The sequence below is a fragment of the Silene latifolia genome, chromosome X, assembly GCF_048544455.1.
Source record: "Silene latifolia isolate original U9 population chromosome X, ASM4854445v1, whole genome shotgun sequence".
In the NCBI taxonomy this organism is placed as follows: Eukaryota; Viridiplantae; Streptophyta; class Magnoliopsida; order Caryophyllales; family Caryophyllaceae; genus Silene; species Silene latifolia.
The window spans coordinates 317474642-317499685 of record NC_133537.1 but is presented as its reverse complement, the minus strand read 5'-3'; the positions used below and the strand labels follow the sequence as shown (position 1 = coordinate 317499685).

Genomic DNA, 25044 nt, shown 5'->3' with positions numbered 1-25044 from the left:
TAAGGAGGCCTCATTTGGATTTATGGTTCTTGTCGTAAGGAATCCCCGCAAGGAATTCAAACATGTACATTAGAGCCCGAATCTAGCCACCATGTATTAGAAGGAACTTCAACATAATTTGATTCGAAACATACTAAAGCCAAAGGCTTACCCTTCTTTTCGAACCAATTCTTACGCTTTATGCGATCATTCGAAAGTGCCTGGTTTCTTACGGAAAAATAACTTTCCCGCTTCTTAATATCCTTCTTTATGCGCGATCCGAGACAACTTATCGGAAGGGCCGGACTTCATGCCCTTTCTGTTTCCAAACTTACCCTTAGATTTCCCGCTTACATGATGCACATGATGTGCCTGGATAAGCCAAGATTTTTACTTGAGGCATCAGCCTCATCTTTCTTGATTCTTCTTGCTTCTGAACCGTTTATTGGTCAATTCATTAACACTCCAAATTTCCTTAACGGTGTTGTAATGAAGATGAAAAGTATCAAACTTATCGTGCAAAGAGTTGATGATAAACTGGGCGAGGAACGGATCCTCAACTTTCATGCCCAGTTTTCCCAACTTAGCTGCCAGATTCGTCATGTGTAACACATGCTGTTGCATGGTGGTTACACTCTCATTATACTTAGCAGTGATAAGTTCAAACATAAGCCTTCCAGCTACCGCTTTATCGGTAGTCTGAAAGCGTTCCTTAATGATTTCCATGTACTTACTGGCTGTGTTACAGCCTGTCTCCGAAATGGAGGACTTAATGTTTGGTGCAGTGGTAAGACGCAAAAACTTTAGGCAAAGACTATCAAATTTCTTCCACCGGTTATACTCTTCAAGTACTTCTTTACTCACATCAGAAGCTGGTTCAGCTAGAGCTGACCCATTAAGCACTTGATCGAGTTCAAGGATCCCTAAATAGAACTCGAGATGCTCTTTCCATTCTGAGTAATTAGTACCATCAAGTTGCGGAACAGCTTGGACACAGTTATTGAGAGAGCTTTGCAACGGTACTGCATTATGAACAATGCTCAAAACATTAGGCTTTGAGTTTAACACACAATAGCAATTATGACTAAGACTTGAAACTTAAATGAGTAACTCATAAACATTCATCAGGCAAGTATAGTATCTGTGGACAACCTACACATGCTTAATTACATAATAGAGTATACTCTCCTTAATGAGTGTTTCACTTTAATGTCAGGTTACCTGTGGGTAAAACCTTAATACAAGTTACTTTACTCCATTAGATGCTTAGTCGGAAATTCACTACATAATTTGAGTCCACTGTGGCGAACCTCAACCTAATGTGAATGTTCAATATGATTCCATTATGAGATTTGATCGCGTACGAGATGAAATCACTGTGGTGAATTTCAACTTGTCATAATGCGAAAGTCTCTTACATTCGATATCAAATGATATATTTACACAAATAATATGTAGGCTTACAACAACAATATGATAATTATATTAACTTATGTACTTAATAATATAAATATCACACGAGCATACATAATCAAACATAAGGTATCGTAAACTATAATGCGAGAAGGAACTTATTCATGCTTAAGAGTTTCGATCGAGTGAAACATTAGCTCGATCGAGAACTATTATGAATAAAACACAAAATCATAATTTTTAACCAAAAACGTCCTGAAACTCAATGAAGACGTCAGAATTAGGCTTAAAAACGCTAATCCTGCTATGCAGTCTGGTTTAGAACGCCGTTTACACTCGAAAAACATTATTATAACATAAAAATCCGACACTCAAAACTGATGAACAGTAACTTTCTGCGTGAACAGTGCTCGTGAATAGTGCTGTCGGTGAACAGTGTAGATGTGCGATTAAGAACCATAAAAAATAAAATACAAACATCATACGTATTGAAATAATTCGATTAGGACATCATAAGAATTGAAATAATTCAATTAGGGCATCATAAGAATTGAAATAATTCAATTAGGGCAGCGGAAACAATCATAATCAAACGAGTAAACACTCAACCATGAATGAAAATAATAACATCATAATTAAACATTAATTTCATTCAAAAGACATAATTGAAACATTAATCGAACTATAATCGCAATCACAATCCCGCTCCGATCTTTGTTAGGCCCGCTTTAGCCTGGTCCGACTCTAACTGCCTCGACCTTACTAGGGGGATTGAGGCAACCAGAGATCGGGCAAATCTAACTACTATTTGGCTATTGAAGAATATTATAGTAAGCAGGCTACTAAATCCTGGAAGAGAAGCCTGATGGTAAGTGCAGAATAGCCTGGCAGGACATTCAAACAGGCTGGATTAAAAAGATAAACAAGAGAGGCAGTTGTATGAACTAATAACCACGTCCTACTCTCATGGAAGACCAAGTACAACTACAAGGAGCACATAATCTTAGTAAATCTGAACGTGCAAGAGGAAAGGAAGGACGATTTGTTAAAGAAGAACGAGTCAACCGAGTTAATAGGGAATGTGCCCTATTTTCCAGCTAACAGCCCCGACAATCAAGGGGAACGTTGAGGATGAATGTAACGTTAGCATTTGTAGAACTATAAATAGCAGAATCTAACAATTGTAAAGAGATTCATTATTGATCGATTATTTACAATTTATCTCTCATTTATTCCTGAATATTCAGCTACACACACAAGATTGTACTCAGCTTATCAAAATAATACAAACGATATTCTTTATACTTAATTCTTCCTTTGTTATTAACTCACGATATTCCAAACTTATAGAACTAGATACCCAAATTACTCTTTAATCAAGCCGGATCCATTCAGGGGAAATCCTGCTAAAACAATTGGCGCCCACCGTGGGGCATCTAGTTCTTTAATCAAAAAATTCCTTTTACCATTCTCCATTTAATTTTCACATACAAAAATGGTGGAACTCACCCCAAAATAACAATTAGCGGCTGCCCTAGCTAAAATCAAAGAATTGGAGGCAATTCAAGAGAAGGCAGCCCAAGCAGAAGCAGAAATCAATAGGCTGAAGGAATCTGAGTCTAGCTTGAGGAAAAATTTGGAAAATCAGGCTTCAGGCTCCAATACCAGATTCGAACCAGGAACCCCATTCTCATCCATTATCAAAAACATTAACTTTTCCAATTTTGGAACTTCGGAGAAGGATACATTATCCGGTACCCAAATCATTCCCAATGATGAAACAAACAAAACTGAAGCAGCAATAATGATGGCTATGCTTCAGGAAATCCAAAAACTCCACAACAAAATAGAAAATATACCGTGCCGGACCACGTGGTCAAGTAGAAGTTGACACTTTGCGATTCACCCTTTGCAGATGAAATTGCAAAGATTGATCTTCCCAAGAAATTTACCATCCCATCCATGAGAACTTATGATGGGACCTCCGATTCACAAAATCACGTTGCCATATTCAAACAGAAGATGTTGGCCGCCTCAATACCCCGTGAACTCAGGCAGGTCTGCATGTGTAAAGGCTTTGGTAAAACCCTGACCGAGCGACATTACAATGGTTCATTAATCTCCCAAATGGAAGTATCAAGAATTTTGCAGAACTGATCAATGCCTTCAATCAACAATTCGCAAGCAGCAGAGACATGGCCAAGAGACCCAGTAACCTGTTCAGGGTGAAACAACTTCCTGAAGAATCTCTCAAAGAATTCCTGGCAAGATTTGTCAAAGAGAAGGTGGCCATTCCCAGGTGTGACGAAGAGACAGCGGTAGAAGCCTTTAGGCAAGGAGTCATGCTTGACAGTGACATCTATGCAGATTTAACCAAGAAAGCATGCCCAACCTTTGCCACTGTTCAATCCATCGCCTTAGAACATGTCAGATTGGAGGAAGATCTCAACTTCAGAACAAACTCGTCCGGAGGAAAGCAAGGCTATGGACACACTAATAGGAAAAGCTCCTACCAGAAAGGAGGCAACCCCAGATCAACACCCTATTCCAGGCCTGAACGACCTGAAGTCAACATGGCACAAGAACACAAAGGTAACCTTTCTAGGCTTCCAACTATTCCTGAATATAACTTCTCTATTAATACTGCAAGATTAATCAAACGCCTGGAAAGCCTGGGAGATACGGTCAGATGGCCCAAGAATTCCGACAACCCCAGGAAAGACCCAACGAGATGGTGTGACTTCCATCAGGACATCGGGCACACCACAGAAGAATGCATCCAACTCAGGAAACATGTGGCATATCTCCTAAAGAAAGGCTATTTGAAGGACTTAATCCAGCAGCCAAAGAACAAAGATGAAGGACAAAACAAGAGAGATTCAGGGAACGGCAGAGATCCACCTCCTCCTCCCCCCATCTATGAAGTCAAGTTCATAAATGGAGGATCAGAAATCTGTGGTCTGACCAGCTCGGCTGCCAAAAGAATATCCAGGGAGTTTAGACTTCAGCCCCCTTCCAGGTCCAAGTCATTGCCTGCTATTACTTTTGATGACTCGGACCTGCAGGGAATATCAGATCTACACCATGACAGCTTGGTAATCACCATGCAAATTGGCACGATGTAAGGTATCAAGAATCACGATGACGGAGGCGCTTCAATCAATTTGGTGATGCTTGACGTCCTCAAAGCTATGAAAATAGATGAAGGAAAGATCATCAAGAAATCCAGCGTCCTGGTTGGATTCGGCGGAGAAATAAAGAACACCCTGGGAGAAATTAGCCTCGAACCTATGTGGAAGGCGTGGCTTCGTATGAAAGATTCGGGGTAATGGATTGCCTATCCTCATATAACGTAATCCTGGGCGGACCATGGATCCACAACGTCAAAGCAATCCCATCAACATACCATCAATGTGTGAAAATACCAACCGAATGGGGATAACCACCATCGGGGAGAACAAAGGACGACTCGGAATGCTACACCCGAGGCTTTGAAACCCCGAAAGTCGTAAGTCCCTTGTATAACAATTAAATTCATCCGTCGGGAAGAATATATTGCACAAACACAGATGGAAATAGGAGAGGTCATTTTGGACCCGAGTTCCCCGACAGAAGGTACTTGTAGGGTTAGATGCACCGGACTCGGTCGGACCGATCCGGTCGCCTTTCTCAAAACTAAAATGTCCTGTTTTGCTTGGTCACATTTTGATATGACGGTAAGTGATATTATAACTCATAAGTTGAATATTGACAAATCATTTAAGCCTGTACAACAAAAGAGAAGAAAATTTGCCGCAGAGAGGCATGAAATCATCAACCAAGAAGTTGACAAGCTCATTTGGACATGGGAATGATCGGGGAAGTAATGTACCACGACCGGCTTGCAAATGTAGTAGTCGTCCAAAAGAAAAACGGCAAATGGAGAGTCTGTGTAGACTACACCGACCTAAACAAAGCCTGCCCAAAAGATTCATTTCCCCCACACATCGATGCAATGGTGGATGCCACTACAGCCACGAGATGTTAACATTCATGGATGCCTCCAAAGGGATTCAACCAAATAAAGATGCACCCTGCAGATCGGAAAGCACAACTTTCATCACCGAAAGAGGAATATATTGTTATACTGCTATGCCCTTTGGATTAAAGAATGCAGGTGCAACCTATCAAAGGCTAGTCAACATGATGTTCAAAAACCAAATAGGAGATACCATGGAAGTCTACATATATGACATGGTAGTCAAGTAAAAAAAGGCAGTAGACCACATCAAAGACCTGGAAGTAGCCTTCCAAATACTGGAGAAATTCAATATGAAGCTCAATCCACAAAAATGCCATTTTGGAGTCTCAGCAGGCAAATTCTTGGGCTATATGGTGACAAAAAGAGGAATAGAAGCCAGCCCTGAACAGATCAATGCTATCCTGGAGCTAGAACCACCAAAGACGGTCAAATACATACAAAAGTCGACTGAAGAATAGCGGCCCCAACAGTTCATTTCAAGATCGTCGAGAGAGGTGCAAATCATTCTATAGTCTCGCTAAGGAAGAACAAAGACTTTCAATGGACCCCGATCATCAGTTTGCCTTTGAGGACCTGAAAATATATCTATCCTCTCTTCCCTTGCAAAACCAATCAAAGATGAACCCCGACAAGATACCTATCGATCACAAACCGCTGGCTTGTCGGTGCGGTCTTGGTCAAAGAAGCGGACGGACAACAACACCACGTCTATTACGTATGTAAAAGTCTACCGGATGCGAGATCGGTATGTCCTACTTGAAAAATATGTTTTAGCTTTAATTATGAGTTGCACAAAATTAAGACCATACTTTGAAACCCACCCTATAATAGTCGAACCAATCTTCCTATCAAGTCCGTACTTAGGAAGCCGTAAATGTCCTGACGAATGTGCAAATGGTCACCCAAATAAGCACATACAACATAACATTTGAACCAAGGACAAAAATTAAGTCACAAGCACTAGCAGACTTTGTGGCTGATTTTAGTCCAACCCCGAACCCGACCTAATAAAAGAAGTAAATAAACCGACCAATGACCAAACAGACCTAGAATGGACCCTGTTTGTCGATGGTGCAGCCAACATGAGAGGCACAGGCCTGGGGGTAGTACTAAAATCGCCACAGGGGGATAAGATAGTACAAGCTATAAGCTATGCATTTGAGGCTACCAACAATGAGGCAGAATATGAAGCCCTAATAGCTGGATTAAAGGTATGTATTGACCTTGGTGTGCAAAACCTAAAGGTACGTACTGATTCCCTTCTTATTTCCAACCAAGTAAACGGAATATATACTGCAAAAGACTCAAAAATGATGCTTTATTTGGAAATTGTTCAAATTTTAAAATCAAAATTCCGCAATTTTAATATTGACCAAATTCCCAGGGACTTGAATACCCAGGCCGATGCCTTAGCCGACCTAGGATCCAACTTCAGTCCCCTTGACTTCGACAAAATACCCATCGTACATTTATTAGAACCTGCAATAAATAAACAAGATGAAAGTTTCCCAATTTATGTTGCCAATTCTTGGACAAAACCCTACTACGATCGGCTACAACAACAGGGAATCCTTCCCCTAAATAAGCAAGATGCCAGAGCACTAAAAATAAAAGCTGCTTCATATACTATTATTAACAACGTGCTTTTTAAGAAATCGCAGGCTGGGCCGTACCTCAGATGCCTGGAACCACAAGAAGCTGAACAGATATTATCAGAAATCCACGAAGGATACTGTGGAAATCATAAAGGCGGAAGGAGCCTGGCAAGCAAGGTACTTAGAACAGGTTATTATTGGCCCACCTTGAGGGCCGATTGCCTGGAATTTAGCTCTAAATGTGAAGCTTGCCAGATGCATGGACCATATATCCATCAGCCATCTGAGGAACTACATTCCATATCCGCACCCTGGCCATTTATGAAGTGGGGCATGGATATAGTAGGAAAACTACCTCAAGCACCCGGACAAAAAGTTTTCATGCTAGCAATGACTGACTACTTCTCCAAGTGGATAGAAGCTGATTCATACAGGCAAGTCAAGGAAAAAGATGTCATAGCATTCATCAAACACAACATCATATGTAGATATGGCATCCCCTCTGAAATAGTATGCGACAATGGCACGCTATTCGTGGGAAAAAGAACAAAAATTTTCTCGTGCTCAATGGAACATCAACCAAGTAACCTCCACGCCAGATATCCAAAAGCTAACGGTCGAGCGAAATCCAAAGAACAAAGTAGTAATCACCGCATAAAGAAGAAGCTAGAAAAAGGAAAGGCGAGATGGGGTCAAGAGCTCCCCCGGTCCTCCGGGCCGACGTAACCACGCCTAAAACATCCACAGGCCAAACCCCTACTCCTTAGTCTATGGATGTGAAGCGGTAATCCCGGTACGAGGTCGACATTCCATCAGCCAGATGGCTGAACATAATAACAAGCAATATACCTCTAATGGAGGACAACCTGGACTTAACGGAAGAGCTAAGAGATGCGACAAAGATTAGATTAGCGAAGATATAAGCAAAGAGTTGCAAAAAGCTACAACAAGACTGTCAAAGCCAGGGTATTCAGGGTAGGAGACCTTGTCCTCAGGAAAGTCTTCCAAAACACAAAACAAAAGAATGCTGGCAAATTGGCCCTAACCTGGGAAGGTCCCTACCTGATTGACTCAATAGTCGGCCAGGGAGCTTATAGATTACAAACCCTGGACGGCGAAATGATCCCAAGAGCTTGGAATATTGCACACTTAAAACTATTTCACATATAAAATGTATCTCCCAAATCGGTATAATTTTCACCTTAACATTTCTTGCCTGGCCTGATATGAAACTAAATGTATGATACTTGCCATTATATGAATAAATGCCGTATATGATTTCTTCAATTATGTGCCCAAGTAATTGTCAATATTCTCATATTTACTTTTACCAAGTAGAATCTTCAATACTTGTTTTACATACTGCATTTTATTTAAAACAAATCTTAAAGATTGGGGGCCACCCCACCAATATCCAACTGATACCCAATTTTCAGTTGCAAAACATGCCTTAAAATATTGAGCTCTATTTAATATACAAATCTGGAAAACCTCTTCCTGACTTGTATAACATAGATGGGTCATAAGCCCTCCCATGGCAGGGGGACGTAAGCCCTCTAGACAGTGCAATAACCCCACCCATAACACGATGAACTCGGCGGATCCGGCCTGGCCCGATCCGGATCCGAATAATCGCCGATCCAAGAAAACATCCAATACTACAAAAGTACCTTATCGAAACACAAAAAGGAACCAACAAAGACCAAATATTTATTCATCCAAAATAGCCGGCCTTGCCTCATACTTAATAATTATCCATTCCAGGGACATACCCCTGGATGGGCCAAAAAAAAACCTAAATATCCATTCCAGGAACATCCCCTCTGGATGGGCCAAAACAAAAAGAAAAAACATAAATCTAAGTAGGTTTTGAGCCAGTAACCGACTCACAACCATCCACCATTTCCTGATCACCAGATTTTTCCTTGGAGGGAGGAGAATCCACCTCTTCTTCTTGACCCATGTTGGCCAAATCAGGATACTGAGTGTCCAATGCTGTCTCATCCCGGTCCGGATCCCAATTAGCCCGGTCAGATTCCGGATCCCTCATAGCATCAACCCGGCCTTTCCCAAAGAAATCTTGAGCGGCATCGCAAAGCGCGCCTCCACTAATTCCTTTTCAAAGACTAAGCTCTTCATTCTTCCTCACTGATCTGCATTGCCGCTTCTCGCAGCCAGCTCTCCCTTCACACCTCCAACTCTTGCCGATAACCTTCTCGGCATTTTTTGCAGCCACCTCACAAACTATAGCGACCCGGATGCCTCTCTAGTCGCCGCCAAATGAGATTGAAGTACTACTTCATTACCCCTGGATGTGTGCGACTCACGGTTAACCTTATCCCGTTTTCTTCCAGGCTAGAAACCCTGGCCTGGCATCCCCGAGTGACAAGCGAGCCAACCCGACATCCAATCCCTACAAGAAACAAAATTAATCAGCCCAATATAAAGCAACACAAAGAGCACATGAACAATTAAAACATCCCTGTACAACTAACCTCCTTAGCTTGAGAAGCAAGTTCAGCAGCCTTTGTCACAAGAGAAGTCAGGATAGAAACCACTTTAGTAGAAGACTCAAGGGTATTAGCAGACAAAAGCTGGCCGCCCATTTTTGCAGATAATTCATCTATCCGTGCCCGGGCAAAGATCCATATCGTCAATCCTAGCGGACACTTGCCGATACTCCCGATTGGTTGAGCACGAATAGGCTCTTTCTCTCCCCCTTCCTCTTCGGAATAACATCTTCCTTCTCCTTTTAGAAGCACAACGACCTCACGTGATACTAGCACAGGCGGTTCTTGGGAGGCCGGACATCGAAACCAAAATATCAAGCGTCTTGTCACTCCCACTGGCCTCCTGGCTCTTGGACTGTTCATCAACTCTAGCCACTCCAGCCTTTAAATCTTTTGCAGTAAAGCTGGCCAACCTAGCAGAAGACCTGAACACTGAATATATAAAGAATATACATAAATATCAGATTAGAAGCGATAAGAAGACAACAATTGACATAAAGACACATAGAAGATGACACGTCTGTCGCGTACCTGTCAAAAATAACCAACTGGCTCTAACTAATATAGCTAGGGAAGTCGGGTCGAATCCACAGAGAGGTAGGAATTTGTCGGCTAAGCTTAAGTTCGTCAAAGTAACTAAATTGGGGGTTTATAAAATGTGGTTTCTAAACTAAAGAGGACAAGGAGAAGAGAAATAAAAAGAAGGAGTTAAGCAGATAAAGGAGAACAGCTAAGACAAACGGTTCACCATAATCATCTGGTCAAGTAATCTAGGTCCTAGGTCATTGCAGCACGGTCTAAGGGGTAGCGAACGTCACCTTTCGGTCCTTAATTCACCCTAAAGTGTAAACAGTTTAACTTTCGCCCTCGCTGCAATACTCTATTGTTCGCCACTAGTCTGCCTCTTCCAACCTTTCGGTCCAGGTCAAGGTTCACTAAGAATAAGGGTCTAATTGCGTCGACTCAATTAGGCAATTACAATTAATTGTAGCATTTAAACAACAAAGACAGTACCAGCATTAACCTAGTAAATCGATTACTCTCCCTTCATATTATGGATCCCCTATAGTCTTAGCATAGGGAAATTAGCTACTCATAATCGTCGGATTAACAATTACAATAACCAAATAATTAAAACTAAGCATGATGATAAAACTATTAAGAAACCGATTGAACAATTATAAAACAAAGAGAAGAAGGATTTAAAAGCAGTAAAAAGGATTAAGAAATAAACTAGATTGATAATACCGAATCCGAGTAGCAAAGTGTAGAGAGTAAAATCCAAAGAATAGTCACAAAAAGTGGCAGTGAAAATGAACGAAGTGAAGAGAGAGTACGTGATGTTCTCCCTCAGTCTTATACTAAAATTCCACTCTCAAACCTAATCTATGGACTAATTACAAAAGCCCATAAATAATTAGGCGGAAATTAACAGTAGCACAGGAAACCGCTCGATCGAAAGCGAAGTAATCCACTCGATCGAGCAAATTATCACCAAACCACTCGATCGAGTAAATATGACCCACTCGATCGAGCACCACTTGCATGAACTCCTCGATCGACCCCTAAAACAGCTCGATCGATCAATCTTGAGTGTACAAAGAATTCGATCGAAAGCGATTAACCACTCGATCGAGCTACACAGGCACGTTAGACCTTGAATCGCTTCCCAAACTCAGCTCACGCGTCTTCCAAGTGTTAGATTTCCAAGCTCCAGCTCCTTATTTTCCATGAATGCATACAATTGGGACAATTAAGGCTCGATTTAGCTCCTCTTCGGTCAATTCCTGCAAATTACAATAAACGGACCAAAGTAGAACATTCAGGGGCATTTGTAGCCAGATGCTACATAAAAAGCACAGAAATGCGTGTGAAAATGAGGTGAAAACCTTATATAAAAGACACGCATCAAATCTCCCCAAACCAAACCTTTGCTTGTCCCCAAGCAAATATGAATGCAACTAAGGATGAATAATGGAACGGGACCAACGCATCAGCTACAAATCATCCACTAGAACCAATTTAATGCGACAACATGACAAAATGGCAGTGAAAAGTGCAAACGAGTTAAATTAATGTTTCAAACTTACTGAACCGTCGACCTTGCAAGACTCAAAAGATATCGGACTCTCACGGGTCGCTCTTCACTCAAAATCAGGCACAAGGTGAGTATATATGTGAAAGATAGGAAGAAGTAAGACACTCACCTAACTCGACCTATAAGAACATGCATGCAGTTAACATGAATAAAGTCTCTACAACCGTACATATGCATTCCAACCATACTAATGACCAAGACACGTGCTGAGGACTTACATTTGGGTAAGTGAGGTAATGGGTAAGAAGGGGCTAAAATGAATTTGGATATGTGGGGTTAATAGCCAGGCTAGCAACAACGGATCCAAATATAAACTGCATCCCAACTTCGTACTCATGGCAGCAAAATGAAACGGTGCAAAATTATGCACTAAGCTCACAAACAACAAAGGTCGTCGACTCCCCATAAAATATAGATAAGGCATGGGAGTGTGAATCATCGTCGACCATGAACATGAGAGGTTGAAGAAAGTCAAGCAGTAGCTCCATAGACGTAAAACAGCAGCTGGGAGTCAAAACTACTCGATCGAGCACTTGGAACAGCTCGATCGAGTGAACCAGTGTATTGTAAGAGCTCGATCGAGTGAAGAACTACTCGATCGAGTAAGCACGGTTTGGATCCGGTCGATCGAGGAGCATATCACTCGATCGAGTAGCAAATTGCATCGAAAGTGCTCGATCGAACACAAAATCATTCGATCGAGTACTTGACTCTAAGACGCATTAAAAACAGGAAAAACAAAGGAGGTTCATAAAACAGCGTCTAAAGTTCAACGTAAAGCTAAAGGAAAATAGATAGTTCAACAAAAGTACAAATAAAATGATCCGGGCCGCCTCCCGGAGAGCGCTGTTTAAGAGGTCCCGCACGACCTTTCTCGGCATCAATTAATCGCACGTCGAGCTCGTCGAAACGCAAGACTTCAACGCGATTGTCCGCTTCACTCGCCTCATGGTAATGCTTCACATATTGGCCATTCACCTTAAATCTATGACCCTCGGAATCTTCAAGCTCCACGGATCCAAATTTGGTAACAAATTGCATTACCGTATAAGGACCACTCCACCTGGACTTGACTTACCAGAAATAATCTCAACCGGGCATTAAACAAAGAACACCTTTTGCCCCACATGGAACTCCCGAGGTAGGATCCTCTTGTCATGCCATCTTTTCGTCTTTTCCTTGTAAATGCGCGAGCTGTCATAGGCATTAAGCCTAAACTCTTCCAATTCATCTAGCTGCAAAAGACTATTCTGACCACACTACTTAGGATCATAATTAAGCTCACGAATTGCCCACCAGGCCTTACATTCCAACTCAACAGGTAAGTGACACGATTTCCCATAAACTAGCCTATAAGGTGATGCACCAATTGGTGTCTTAAAGGCAGTTCTATAAGCCCATAATGTGTCATCTAGCTTAAGACTCCAGTCTTTCCGTGATTTAGAAACTACCTTAGACAAGATCTCTTTTAACTCGTGATTAGAGACCTCTACCTGACCACTAGTTTGGGGATGATACCCCAAACCACGCCGGTGTTGGACACCAACTCTAGACAGTATGGAAGTGAGTTTCTTTTCCTTAAAATGCATCCCCCCATCACTAATGACGACCCTAGGGACACCAAAACGGGGGAATATGATCCTTTTAAACATCTTTATCACGGTCTTACCATCACAATGAGGTGAAGCAATTGCCTCAACCCATTTTGACACATAGTCTACATCTACTAAGATGTACCTGTTACCTTTACTGGATGGGAACGGTCCTTGGAAATCAATGCCCCAGACATCGAAAACCTCAACCTCTAGGATGCCGTTTTGTGGCATCTCATGTCTCTTCGAAATGTTCCCTGATCGTTGGCATGCATCACAGTGAAACAAAAGACTTAGCGTCGAAACAAAGAAGGCCAAGAAAAAACCGTGATCGAAGTACCTTAGCCACGGTGCGCGATGGACCGTGGTGACCACCATATGAAGAGGGAGTGACCTTCCAGGACTATTTTGGTCTCCCACTGCGGAATACACCGTCTGTAGAGACCGTTTGCACATTCCTTAAACAAGTAGGGATCATCCTGTAAATGCTTAGCGTTATATAGAAAACGCTTCTTTTCTTCGATGAGAAAGGTCGGCGGCGCCACCGACAACGAAGTTAGCTATATCTGCATACCAAGGTTCTTGGTTAACAATAGACGATACAACAGCAAATAAAGTATCGTCAGGAAAAGAATCATCAATGGGTAGAGAATCTTCCCCTTCTTGTCACATCAGCCGCAACAAGTGATCAGCTACAACGTTCTCAGCTCCTTTCTTATCCTTAATCAGCAAATCAAACTCCCGAAGAAGGAGTATCCATCTCGAGTCGTGGTTTAGCCTCCTTCTTAGCAAGGAGATGCCTCAAAGTCGCATGGTCGGTAAAAAAGTGACTTCGACCCAACTAAATAAGTACGAAACTTCTAAGGCATAAACTACAAACGGCTCCTTCTCGATGGTAGTGTACTTCACTTGAGCCTCATCCAGAGTTCGGCTCGCATAGTAAATAGCATTCAAGGCCTTGTCTTTCCTCTGGCCAAGCACCGCTCCTAGTGTATAGTCACTCGCATCACACATGATCTCAAACGGCAAGTTCCAGTTGGGAGGCTGTATGATCGGCGCAGAGACTAAGGCCTGCTTTAACCTGTTGAAAGCGAAAAGACAAGCATCGATAAACACAAAAGGGGCATCCTTAAGCAAAGAATTGTGTGAGTGGTTTAGCAATTTTGGAGAAATCCTTGATAAACCGGCGATAAAAGCCCGCGTGACCAAGGAAGCTCCTCACCCCCTTAACATTAACAGGAGGTGGTAATTGCTGAATCACTTCCACCTTTGCTTTATCAACTTCTATTCCCCTATCAGAAACCAAGTGCCCTAAGACAACTCCCTCGTTGACCATAAAGTGGCACTTCTCCCGATTCAAAGACAAGATTAACCTCAATACAAAACCGCAACACTTTCTCAAGGTTAGACAGACAGTCAGAAAAATAACTTCCATATACACTAAAGTCATCCATAAAAAATTCCATGATAGACTCAATATACTCTGAAAATATCCCCATCATACACCTTTGGAAGGTGGCGGGGGCATTGCACAAACCAAAAGGCATTCTACGATACGCAAAAACGCCCTTAGGACAGGTAAATGTAGTCTTGGCCGATCGTGCAGGTGGATAGGGATCTGAAAGAACCCCGAATACCCGTCTAAATAGCAGAAAAATTTATGAGAAGCTAACCTTTCTACCATTTGATCGATAAAAGGAAGGGGGAAGTGATCTTTCTTGGTGGCGGCATTTAGCTGTCTGTAATCTATGCACATCCGCCAACCAGTCACTACTCGAGTAGGTATTAATTCATTCTTCTCATTCTTAACTACGTTGTCCCTCCTTTCTTCGGGACCACCTGTCGGACTCACCCATTTAGAATTACCGACGAATAAATAATACCGCATCCAAAGCAGCTTCATTACCTCGGCCATCACGACATCCTCGCATCTTTTGGTTCAAATGCGCGCCACTGTCTCGCAAGGTTTGTGATCCTCCTCCAACTCTATCCTGTGCATACAAATATCGGGACTAATCCCCGTGATATCATCCATGAATAGCCCATTGCCTTCTGTTTTTCTTAAGTACAACTAGCAAAGAGGTCACCGATCATCACTAAGCTTGGCACTAACAATGACTGGATATTGCTCTGTATCGTCTAGGAAAGCATATTTAAGATGAGAAGGGAGAGGCTTACGTTCCGGTACCTTTACCTCAATGGAGCAAAGAGTGTTGATCATTTGTTCCACCTGCTCTCCTTCGTGCTCATCTAAATCATCAACAAGCAATTCCAACGCAGCGTCATCGTCGTCTGGGCTATATGCACACTCATCAAAAAGTATAAGAGCTTCTAAGGGGTCCTTCATAGAAGAACCCGACCAGAAGTCATAAATAGACTCGTCAATGATATCGACCGAATAACAAGTGTCCTCTATCATTGGGTGGGCTAAAAATCTTGGGCAAATCGAATGTGATAGCGTCATCCCCTCTCGCAAGAGTCGACGCCCTTGTCGACATCAATAACGGCCCCACAGTACAAAAAGGAATGGTCTTCCTAAGGTAATTTGGGTCCGGGTGTCCTCGGTATATCCAAAACAATGAAATCTCTTTGGGATGTAAAGCTTGCCTATTTTCACAGGCACATCCTCCAAGACACCTAAGGGTCTCCTAACAGATCTATCAGCCATCTGTAGGGTAATGTTAGTCACTTTGAAATGACTCATCTTCAGTTTCTTGCAGATAGGAAGGGGCATGACACTAACACTGGTACCTAAATCGCAAAGGGCCTTATCAATAACCATATTGCCTATGACACAAGTAATAGAAAAGCTGCCCAGGTCTTTCATTTTTGGAGGGGCCTTATTCAACAGTAAATTACTAGACTCTTCCATAAATGAAACTGTCTCAAATTCACTCAAATTTCTCTTACGCGTCACGATATCCTTCATAAACTTAGCGTAAGTGGGTACCTGAGTAACAAGTTCGGAAAATGGGACAGTTACCTGGAGGTTCTTCACGATGTCCACAAACTTACCGTACTTTGTTGCTCGATCTTTGCGTCCTTCAGACGACTTGGGAAGGGTACCCTGGTAGCGATGAGCGGTCCCGCAACCTTTTCTTTACCCTTATCAATGCGTGACGTCTCCACAGCAGGGGAAGATGACACGGTGGCGGTATTAGATAGTGAATTAGGATTTCCGCCACTTAAAAATCTTGGATCGAGTGCTTTTATCGCTCGATCGACCATGTTCATCACTCGATCGAGTGATTTCTTCAAAGAGTTGCTCGATCGAGTGAGAGTGTCACTCGATCGACTAACTTGGATTCTCGCACCTCTCGATCAACCACCATTTTCACTCGATCGAGTGACGGGATGGGTTGAACCGCTCGATCGAAAGCGAAGAGTCACTCGATCGAGTGGTTACAAAGACACGCAGCACAAGTATTTCCTTCAAAAACTCGTCTAATTCCTCATCCGAGTTATCGTCAATTTGTCAAAACCTCGTCTTCTTCATGAGTAAGGTCGTTTTGAAAATTCATTACCGATCAATCGCAAATTGGAAGAAGCTTGGCTTGGTTTGTCGCGAGTGTCAACTGCGCGACTTGTTCTTTCAATTCCGATATAACTGTTTCGATTCTTTGTGACATCTTTGACATACTCAACATGATGGATTTTAACTCGGCAATTTCTTCGTTTGCGAGAGGAGGAATCGGTAGCGAGCTGGCGTGGAGAGGGCGAGAGACGCTCTTTATCTCTTCATAAAGGCGAGAAAAGGACCCCTTGCTTGTACTTCTTATAATCAAGGGCGCGCTCTACACTTGCCATACATTCATAAAGGTCGTGCCCTTCCTCGCCACATCTACCACATGGCTCTATATGCTCTGTAATCGTAGGCATTTTGGCAATTAAACCTTCAAAGCAACAACTAACCTGCAAAACCAATCAAAGCTTTTCAGAAATGAGATCGGTCTCAAGGAATAAATTCCCTGAGACGAGAGACAAACTTAATTAAAGCAACAAGTATGCGCCACCTCCCCAAACGGCGCCAAAATTTGACACGTACGTCGCGTACATCAAAAATAACCAATCGGCTCTAACTAATATAGCTAGGGAAGTCGGGTCGAATCCACAGAGAGGTAGGAATTTGTCGGCTAAGCTTAAGTTCGTCAAAGTAACTAAATTGGGGGTTTATAAAATGTGGTTTCTAAACTAAAGAGGACAAGGAGAAGAGAAATAAAAAGAAGGAGTTAAGCGAGATAAAGGAGAAACGGCTAAGACAAACGGTTCACCATAATCATCTGGTCAAGTAATCTAGGTCCTAGGTCAATGCAGCACGGTCTAAGGGGTAGCAACGTCACCTTTCGGTCCTTAATTCACCCTAAAGTGTAAACAGTTTAACTTTCGCCCTGTTTTGCGCACTCTATTATTGTTCGCCACTAGTCTGCCTCTTCCAACCTTTCGGTCCAGGTCAAGGTTCACTAAGAATAAGGGTCTAATTGCGTCGACTCAATTAGGCAATTACAATTAATTGTAGCATTTAAACAACAAAGACAAGACCAAAGATTAACCTAGTAAATCGATTACTCTCCCTTCATATTATGGATCCCCTATAGTCTTAGCATAGGAAATTAGCTACTCATAATCGTCGGATTAACAATTACAATAACCAAATAATTAAAACTAAGCATGATGATAAAACTATTAAGAAACCGATTGAACAATTATAAAACAAAGAGAAGAAGGATTTAAAAGCAGTAAAAAGGATTAAGAAATAAACTAGATTGATAATACCGAATCCGAGTAGCAAAGTGTAGAGAGTAAAATCCAAAGAATAGTCACAAAAAGTGGCAGTGAAAATGAACGAAGTGAAGAGAGAGTACGTGATGTTCTCCCTCAGTCTTATACTAAAATTCCACTCTCAAACCTAATCTATGGACTAATTACAAAAGCCCATAAATAATTAGGCGGAAATTAACAGTAGCACAGGAAACCGCTCGATCGAGCAGAAGTAATCCACTCGATCGAGCAAATTATCACCAAACCACTCGATCGAGTAAATATGACCCACTCGATCGAGCACCACTTGCATGAACTCCTCGATCGACCCCTAAAACAGCTCGATCGATCAATCTTGAGTGTACAAAGAATTGATCGAAGCGATTAACCACTCGATCGAGCTACACAAACACGTTAGACCTTGAATCGCTTCCCAAACTCAGCTCACGCGTCTTCCAAGTGTTAGATTTCCAAGCTCCAGCTCCTTATTTTCCATGAATGCATACAATTGGGACAATTAAGGCTCGATTTAGCTCCTCTTCGGTCAATTCCTGCAAATTACAATAAACGGACCAAAGTAGAACATTCGGGGGCATTTGTAGCCAGATGCTACATAAAAAGCACAGAAATGCGTGTAAAAATGAGGTGAAAACCTTATATAAAAGACACGCATCAAATCTCCCCAAACCAAACCTTTGCTTGTCCCCAAGCAAATATGAATGCAACTAAGGATGAATAATGGAACGAGACCAACGCATCAGCTACAAATCATCCACTAGAACCAATTTAATGCGACAACATGACAAAATGGCAGTGAAAAGTGCAAACGAGTTAAATTAATGTTTCAAACTTACTGAAGCGTCGACCTTGCAAGACTCAAAAGATATCGGACTCTCACGGGTCGCTCTTCACTCAAAATCAGGCACAAGGTGAGTATATATGTGAAAGATAGGAAGAAGTAAGACACTCACCTAACTCGACCTATAAGAACATGCATGCAGTTAACATGAATAAAGTCTCTACAACCGTACATATGCATTCCAACCATACTAATGACCAAGACACGTGCTGAGGACTTACATTTGGGTAAGTGAGGTAATGGGTAAGAAGGGGCTAAAATGAATTTGGATATGTGGGGTTAATAGCCAGGCTAGCAACAACGGATCCAAATATAAACTGCATCCCAACTTCGTACTCATGGCGAAGAAAAAATGAAACGGTGCAAAATTATGCACTAAGCTCACAAACACCAAAGGTCGTCGACTCCCCATAAAATATAGATAAGGCATGGGAGTGTGAATCATTGTACAATTCTGATTCTTTTCATATGTAACTTTTCTGTCTTTTTTTTTCTCTTTCTTTTCGCAATTTTTCGTTCTCTCTTTTTTTTTTTTTTTTTTTTTTTTTTTTTTTTATTTCGACAATTTCCTTCTTCCTTTCTTTCCCTTCAATTCTTCCACCATCTTCGAAATCGATAATATAGCCATATTGCAATAAACGTTCCAAGAACTACTCGTTACTAGCTCAGCTAGGGTAGGAAGTATTATAGAAAGTAGTTGATAGGACAAAAAGGGCAACTTGGCTATGTGAGGCTCGTGGGTAGAATGAAATAAGGGGGACTGCCTCTCCTAACACGTGTCACCATCCACAGACCGAATGCATACAGGTATTAAGAAGACTAGACTCATGCTTATGCAAATTGATGTTACATGTCTTAGAGAGAGTACTACTCACATCCTAAATGAAACTGGTCATGAATGTCACCAGTTTATAAAGCTCTAACCTCAGAATGTAATGTAGCTTGCCGACATAATGAATCAAGTCTATTCGTTCAGATAAGGGAGAAACAAAAACTCGTAGATTATGCACATAATCACGCCAACTAGATGTCAAGAGAATGCAGGGCTCAAGTAGGGGTTCAAAGTAGCGTCAATGTTCAAACGTTCCGACTCAAATTAAACATGAAATTTTTGAAATTTTTTGGATTTTATGAAACAAACAACGATGCATGCGGAAATAATAAATATGGAAGCAGAAATGCAAGAAAACATGCAGACACAGATATGGATGCATACCTCCCCAAACCAAACCGTACAATGCCCTCATTGTACTAAAAATAGGGAAAGAAATGCAAACTGAAAGGAAAAGGAGAAGCGGAGTCGGAAAACTTACAAAACGTCGTAAGGAGGGGACCTCCCCAAACCGACCATGAACATGAGAGGTCGAAGAAAGTCAAGCAGTAGCTCCATAGACGTAAAACAGCAGCTGGGAGTCAAAACTACTCGATCGAGCACTTGGAACAGCTCGATCGAGTGAACCAGTGTATTGTAAGAGCTCGATCGAGTGAAGAACTACTCGATCTGTAGGGTAATATCCGTATAAGACCCTTTAAATTTAAGGATTATAACGTAAATTTAACATGTGAAATATGGTCATAAACGAAATATAATGAAAAACGATTAAGCACAAGAATTAACCTTCGGTCCTAGTGCAATTCGGCAAAGAGAGATCAAAGTAGACCTCCTCCTAATTGTTGCACCCAAGATCGTCTTAGAATATGCCCTTGTGCTAGAAATTCGTTCTCTAATTGCCTTGCAATATTGAGAGAACTTGATGTGAGTTTTTCGAGATGTGAGATCTAGGTTTCAGAGAGGAAAAAAAATCTCCAAAACCCTAATTTTGTTGTCAAAATGAATTAGGTTTCAAAAGGAGAGAAGGCTCTCCTTTTGTTGCCTCGGTCCGCGGGTCACTAGAGGAGGGAGTGGGCTTTCCACTTTCTCCTCATTTAACTCGTGATCCGACTGATCCGACTCGACTCGCTAAAATGTATATGACGCGGTTTTTATTATAAATCGTCATCGGTTATCGGCTATTAAAATATCAACTAATAACACGGGTTAGTTGAAGTATTAATACATGTCCGACAAAGACGATATTGTATAATTAATTTATTCAATATACATTAATCAAATATAAATCGTTTACATTCAATTTACGAATTAACTGCTTAATTCGCCTTAGCCCATTTTATTTAATCCGTATTAAATAAAATATCTCAACATCACGTTTGACTAATTACTAGTCAATAACTCGGACTAATCTGTTAGTCAAAATTGCATCAACATGATCGTATTTTCATATCATCACGTCTCTCAAACGTATCCTATAGGTGTGACTTTTAGGGACCAGTTGATCACCGCCATCCGTATGACAATAACGTCAAACTTATCTAGCAAGCCAACCGTTATTGATAAACGTGGATCAACCGATAATAATACCAAAAGTATGCCCTTTGATCCTTTTAGAGATTTATAAGTCCTTGCACTAATCAAGGATACCACCAACAAGCTCCCACTTGTCCGTACAAGTGTATGTGCAATGACGTTATCCGCACTAACCGGAGGACACAAGCTCCAACAAACTCCCACTTGTCCGTACAAGTGTATGTGCGATAACCGATTCTCATATTCATTTAAAATTTCTCCCACTCAATGTAAAACAATTTGCAGATCCGGATCCGTAAAGGTCGTATTTTACAATCGATCCAGATCAAGAGTGGTTTCCCGACTAGAGAGTAACTTAACTGATAAAACGAATCCGTATCCGAGCATGGCCATGCATTTTAGTTCTGACTCTCGAGTGGCCCCCGAGAAATATCGAGTACCCGATAAAGGCTGAATATTTCCTTCAACTCGACTCCTTCCGATCTAAGCACAACATGAAATGACCCAGAAAAAATCTACTTGGCCCCTGTTACGGATGACCGTGAGAAAGAAACCAAAGTCACCCAAAATCATGCGCTTAGTCTCAAGAGAAAATCGATAGTCAAAAGAATCGACTCTTAGGATCACCATGGAGGTCCTATCCACGACCGGGCACCGAATGTTATAAAACATTTAGGACTCCACGTCGATGTCACAATTGTGTCCTACGAGAGATCCGCATAACTCGCCTCTGTGATTGGTCAGTCAACCGTTTGACTTATGGCTTGTTGAACCCACCATCAACCAACGTCACAAAATAATTGCCAGAGTTATCAGCTCATGTGGGCAATTAAGGACTAGAAATATAATATTTGTTCAGTTCACTTTGTGGTATTCAAAAATTGTCCTACAATTCCACATGAAAAACAAAATATATATAAATATCAAAAACGATGATGTTGTATAGAGTACAAAAAGAATGAATCTAATCCATAAAAGAGTACTACAACTCAGGAACACGTTTAATTCCCATGGAAAGAACGTGCCCTTCATGCTTATCTTGTCGTAATGGTTTAGTGAGAGGATCTGCTATATTATCATCAGTAGCAATCTTTTCTATAACTACTTCCTTTTGCTCCACGTAATCTCGGATTAGATGAGCTTTCCGTTGTACATGCCTAGATTTGTTGCTAGACTTGGGCTCCTTAGCCTGGAAGATGGCACCTCTATTGTCACAATAGATGGTGATCGGGTCATTCGAACTAGGCACTACGGATAGTCCATGTAAGAATTGACGCATCCATATCGCTTCCTTTGTAGCTTCAGACGCGGCATAGTACTCGGACTCGATCGTAGAATCTGCTGTAATTTTGTTTAGAACTCTTCCAGGTGATCGAGCGCCATTAAGAGTAAAAACGAATCCAGACTGAGATTTCGAGTCATCTCGATCCGTTTGGAAGCTAGCATCTGCGTAACCGGTTGCGCATAGCTTTTGAGGGCCTCCATAAGTCAATGCCCAATCTTTAGTCCTCCGTAGGTACTTAAGAATGTTCTTGACAGCCAGCCAATATGATTCACCTGGATGCTGTTGGAATCGACTTGTCATACTCAATGCATATGCCACGTCCGGACGTGTGCATATCATGGCATACATGATTGATCCTATAGCCGAAGCATAAGGAATCCGTGTCATGCGCTCTTTCTCTTCCGGTGTCTCTGGTGCCTGAGACTTGCTCAAATGCACCCCTGGAGCCATAGGAAGGAACCCCTTTTTGGAGTTAGTCATGCTGAATCTCTCTAGGACTTTGTCTATGTAAGACTCTGACGAGAGATAACATCCGACGTGATCTATCTCGATAGATACGGATGCCCAAAATTCTTTGTGCCTCACCCAGATCTTTCATCTGGAAATGGTTCTTCAACCATACTTTCACCGAAGTTAAGAGAGGTATGTCATTCCCAATCAGGAGTATGTCGTCAACATACAATATTAGAAAGACAATCTTGCTCCCACTCGACTTGATATAGAGACATGGTTCCTCGACTGATCGAATGAATCCATTTTCTTTTATCACTTGGTCGAAGCGATGATTCCAACTCCGAGATGCTTGCTTAAGTCCATAAATGGAACGCTTAAGCTTGCATACTTTCTTAGGATGTTCAGGATCGATGAAACCTTCGGGTTGCACCATGTACAACTCTTCCTCCAAAAAACCGTTTAAGAAGGCGGTTTTCACGTCCATTTGCCAAATTTCATAGTCATGAAAAGCGGCAATCGCTAAGATAATCCGAATGGAACGCAGCATTACTACGGGTGCAAAAATCTCATCGTAGTGCAAACCTGGCACTTGGGTGAAACCTTTAGCAACTAGTCGTGCTTTATAGATATCTTGTTGACCTTCCACAAAATGCTTTATCTTGTAAAGCCATTTGCATTGAAGGGGACGAACCTTAGCAGGTAAGTCAACAAGATCCCATACGTTGTTCTCATACATAGAGTCCATCTCGGATTGCATGGCCTCAAGCCATAGCTTTGAGTCAGAACTAGTCATGGCACCTTTATAGGTTGCGGGTTCACTACTCGTTAAGAGTAGAATGTCATCTATGTCATGTTCCTCGACCATACCGATGTATCTGTCCGGAGGAATAGAGACTCTTCCCGACCTCCTAGGTTCCTCAGGAATATTAACCGCAGCCGGGGTTGAAGGAACTGGTTCCTCCAATGGTTGCTCGGTAGTTGGTTCTGGAATCTCCGACAGTTCGAAGGTTCTATCACTCTTTGCATTCTCGAGAAATTCCTTCTCTAAAAATGTCGCACTAGCCGCAACAAAAACACGTTGTTCGGTTGTCGAATAGAAGTAATGACCAAGTGTTCCTTTAGGATAGCCTATAAAGTATGTCTTGACCGATCGCGGGCCGAGCTTATCCTCGTGTCTCCACTTGACATAAGCCTCGCAGCCCCAAACCCGTATAAAGGACAAGTTAGGGACCGTTCCCTTCCATAGTTCATATGGAGTCTTGTCAACAGCTTTAGACGGACTTCGGTTAAGTATTAGAGCAGCTGCCAGAAGAGCATAACCCCATAATGAATCAGGTAATACCGTGTGACTCATCATGGATCGAACCATATCAAGAAGTGTTCGATTTCTCCGTTCGGACACACCATTCAACTGAGGTGTTCCAGGTGGAGTTAACTGTAAGGCAATCCCACAGCCCTTAAGGTGTTGATCAAACTCGTGAGAAAGATACTCGCCACCACGATCCGAACGCATGTTTTTTAATATTTCTACCCAAAGAGGTTCTCAGACCTGTTCGGTATTCTTTGAATTTCTCAAAGGATTCACTTTTGTGCTTCATTAAGTAAACATAGCCATATCTACTTAAATCGTCCGTGAAAGTGATGAAATACCTATAACCTTCTCGTGCGGTGATTGACATAGGTCCACATACATCCGTGTGTATGAGTCCTAATAGGTCAGCAGCGCGCATTCCAACACCTTTGAAGGAAATCCGAGTCATCTTACCGATGAGACATGATTCACACGTGCCAAATGATTGAAAATCAAAGGCCGAGATAGCTCCATTCTTTATGAGCTGTTTTACGCGTTTCTCATTAATGTGTCCCATACGGCAGTGCCATAGATACGTTTGATCTTTGTCACCAACCTTTAACTTTTTATTCATTACGTGTAATATTTCGGTGGTCTGATCTAAAACATAAATTCCGTTCATGGAGACTGCCTTGCCATAAATCATATCGTGTAATGAGAAAATGCAATAATTATTCTCTATTACAAATGAAAAACCAAGTTTGTCAAGTACAGAAACTAAAATAATGTTTTTAGAAAGACTGGGTACATAATAGCAGTTATATA

The 25044-nt window shown here is 41.7% G+C and overlaps 1 protein-coding gene across 1 annotated transcript in view; it reads right to left on the bottom strand.

The window, feature by feature from the left end:
* Window positions 1-387: 387 nt before the first annotated feature.
* LOC141620609 (uncharacterized) overlaps window positions 388-25044 on the bottom strand; it is an 81742-nt gene continuing 57085 nt past the window's right edge. The window contains exon 2 of the mRNA XM_074437435.1: window positions 388-1032. Coding sequence (XP_074293536.1) covers window positions 388-1032 — 645 coding nt within the window. The remainder of the gene's footprint in view (window positions 1033-25044) is intronic.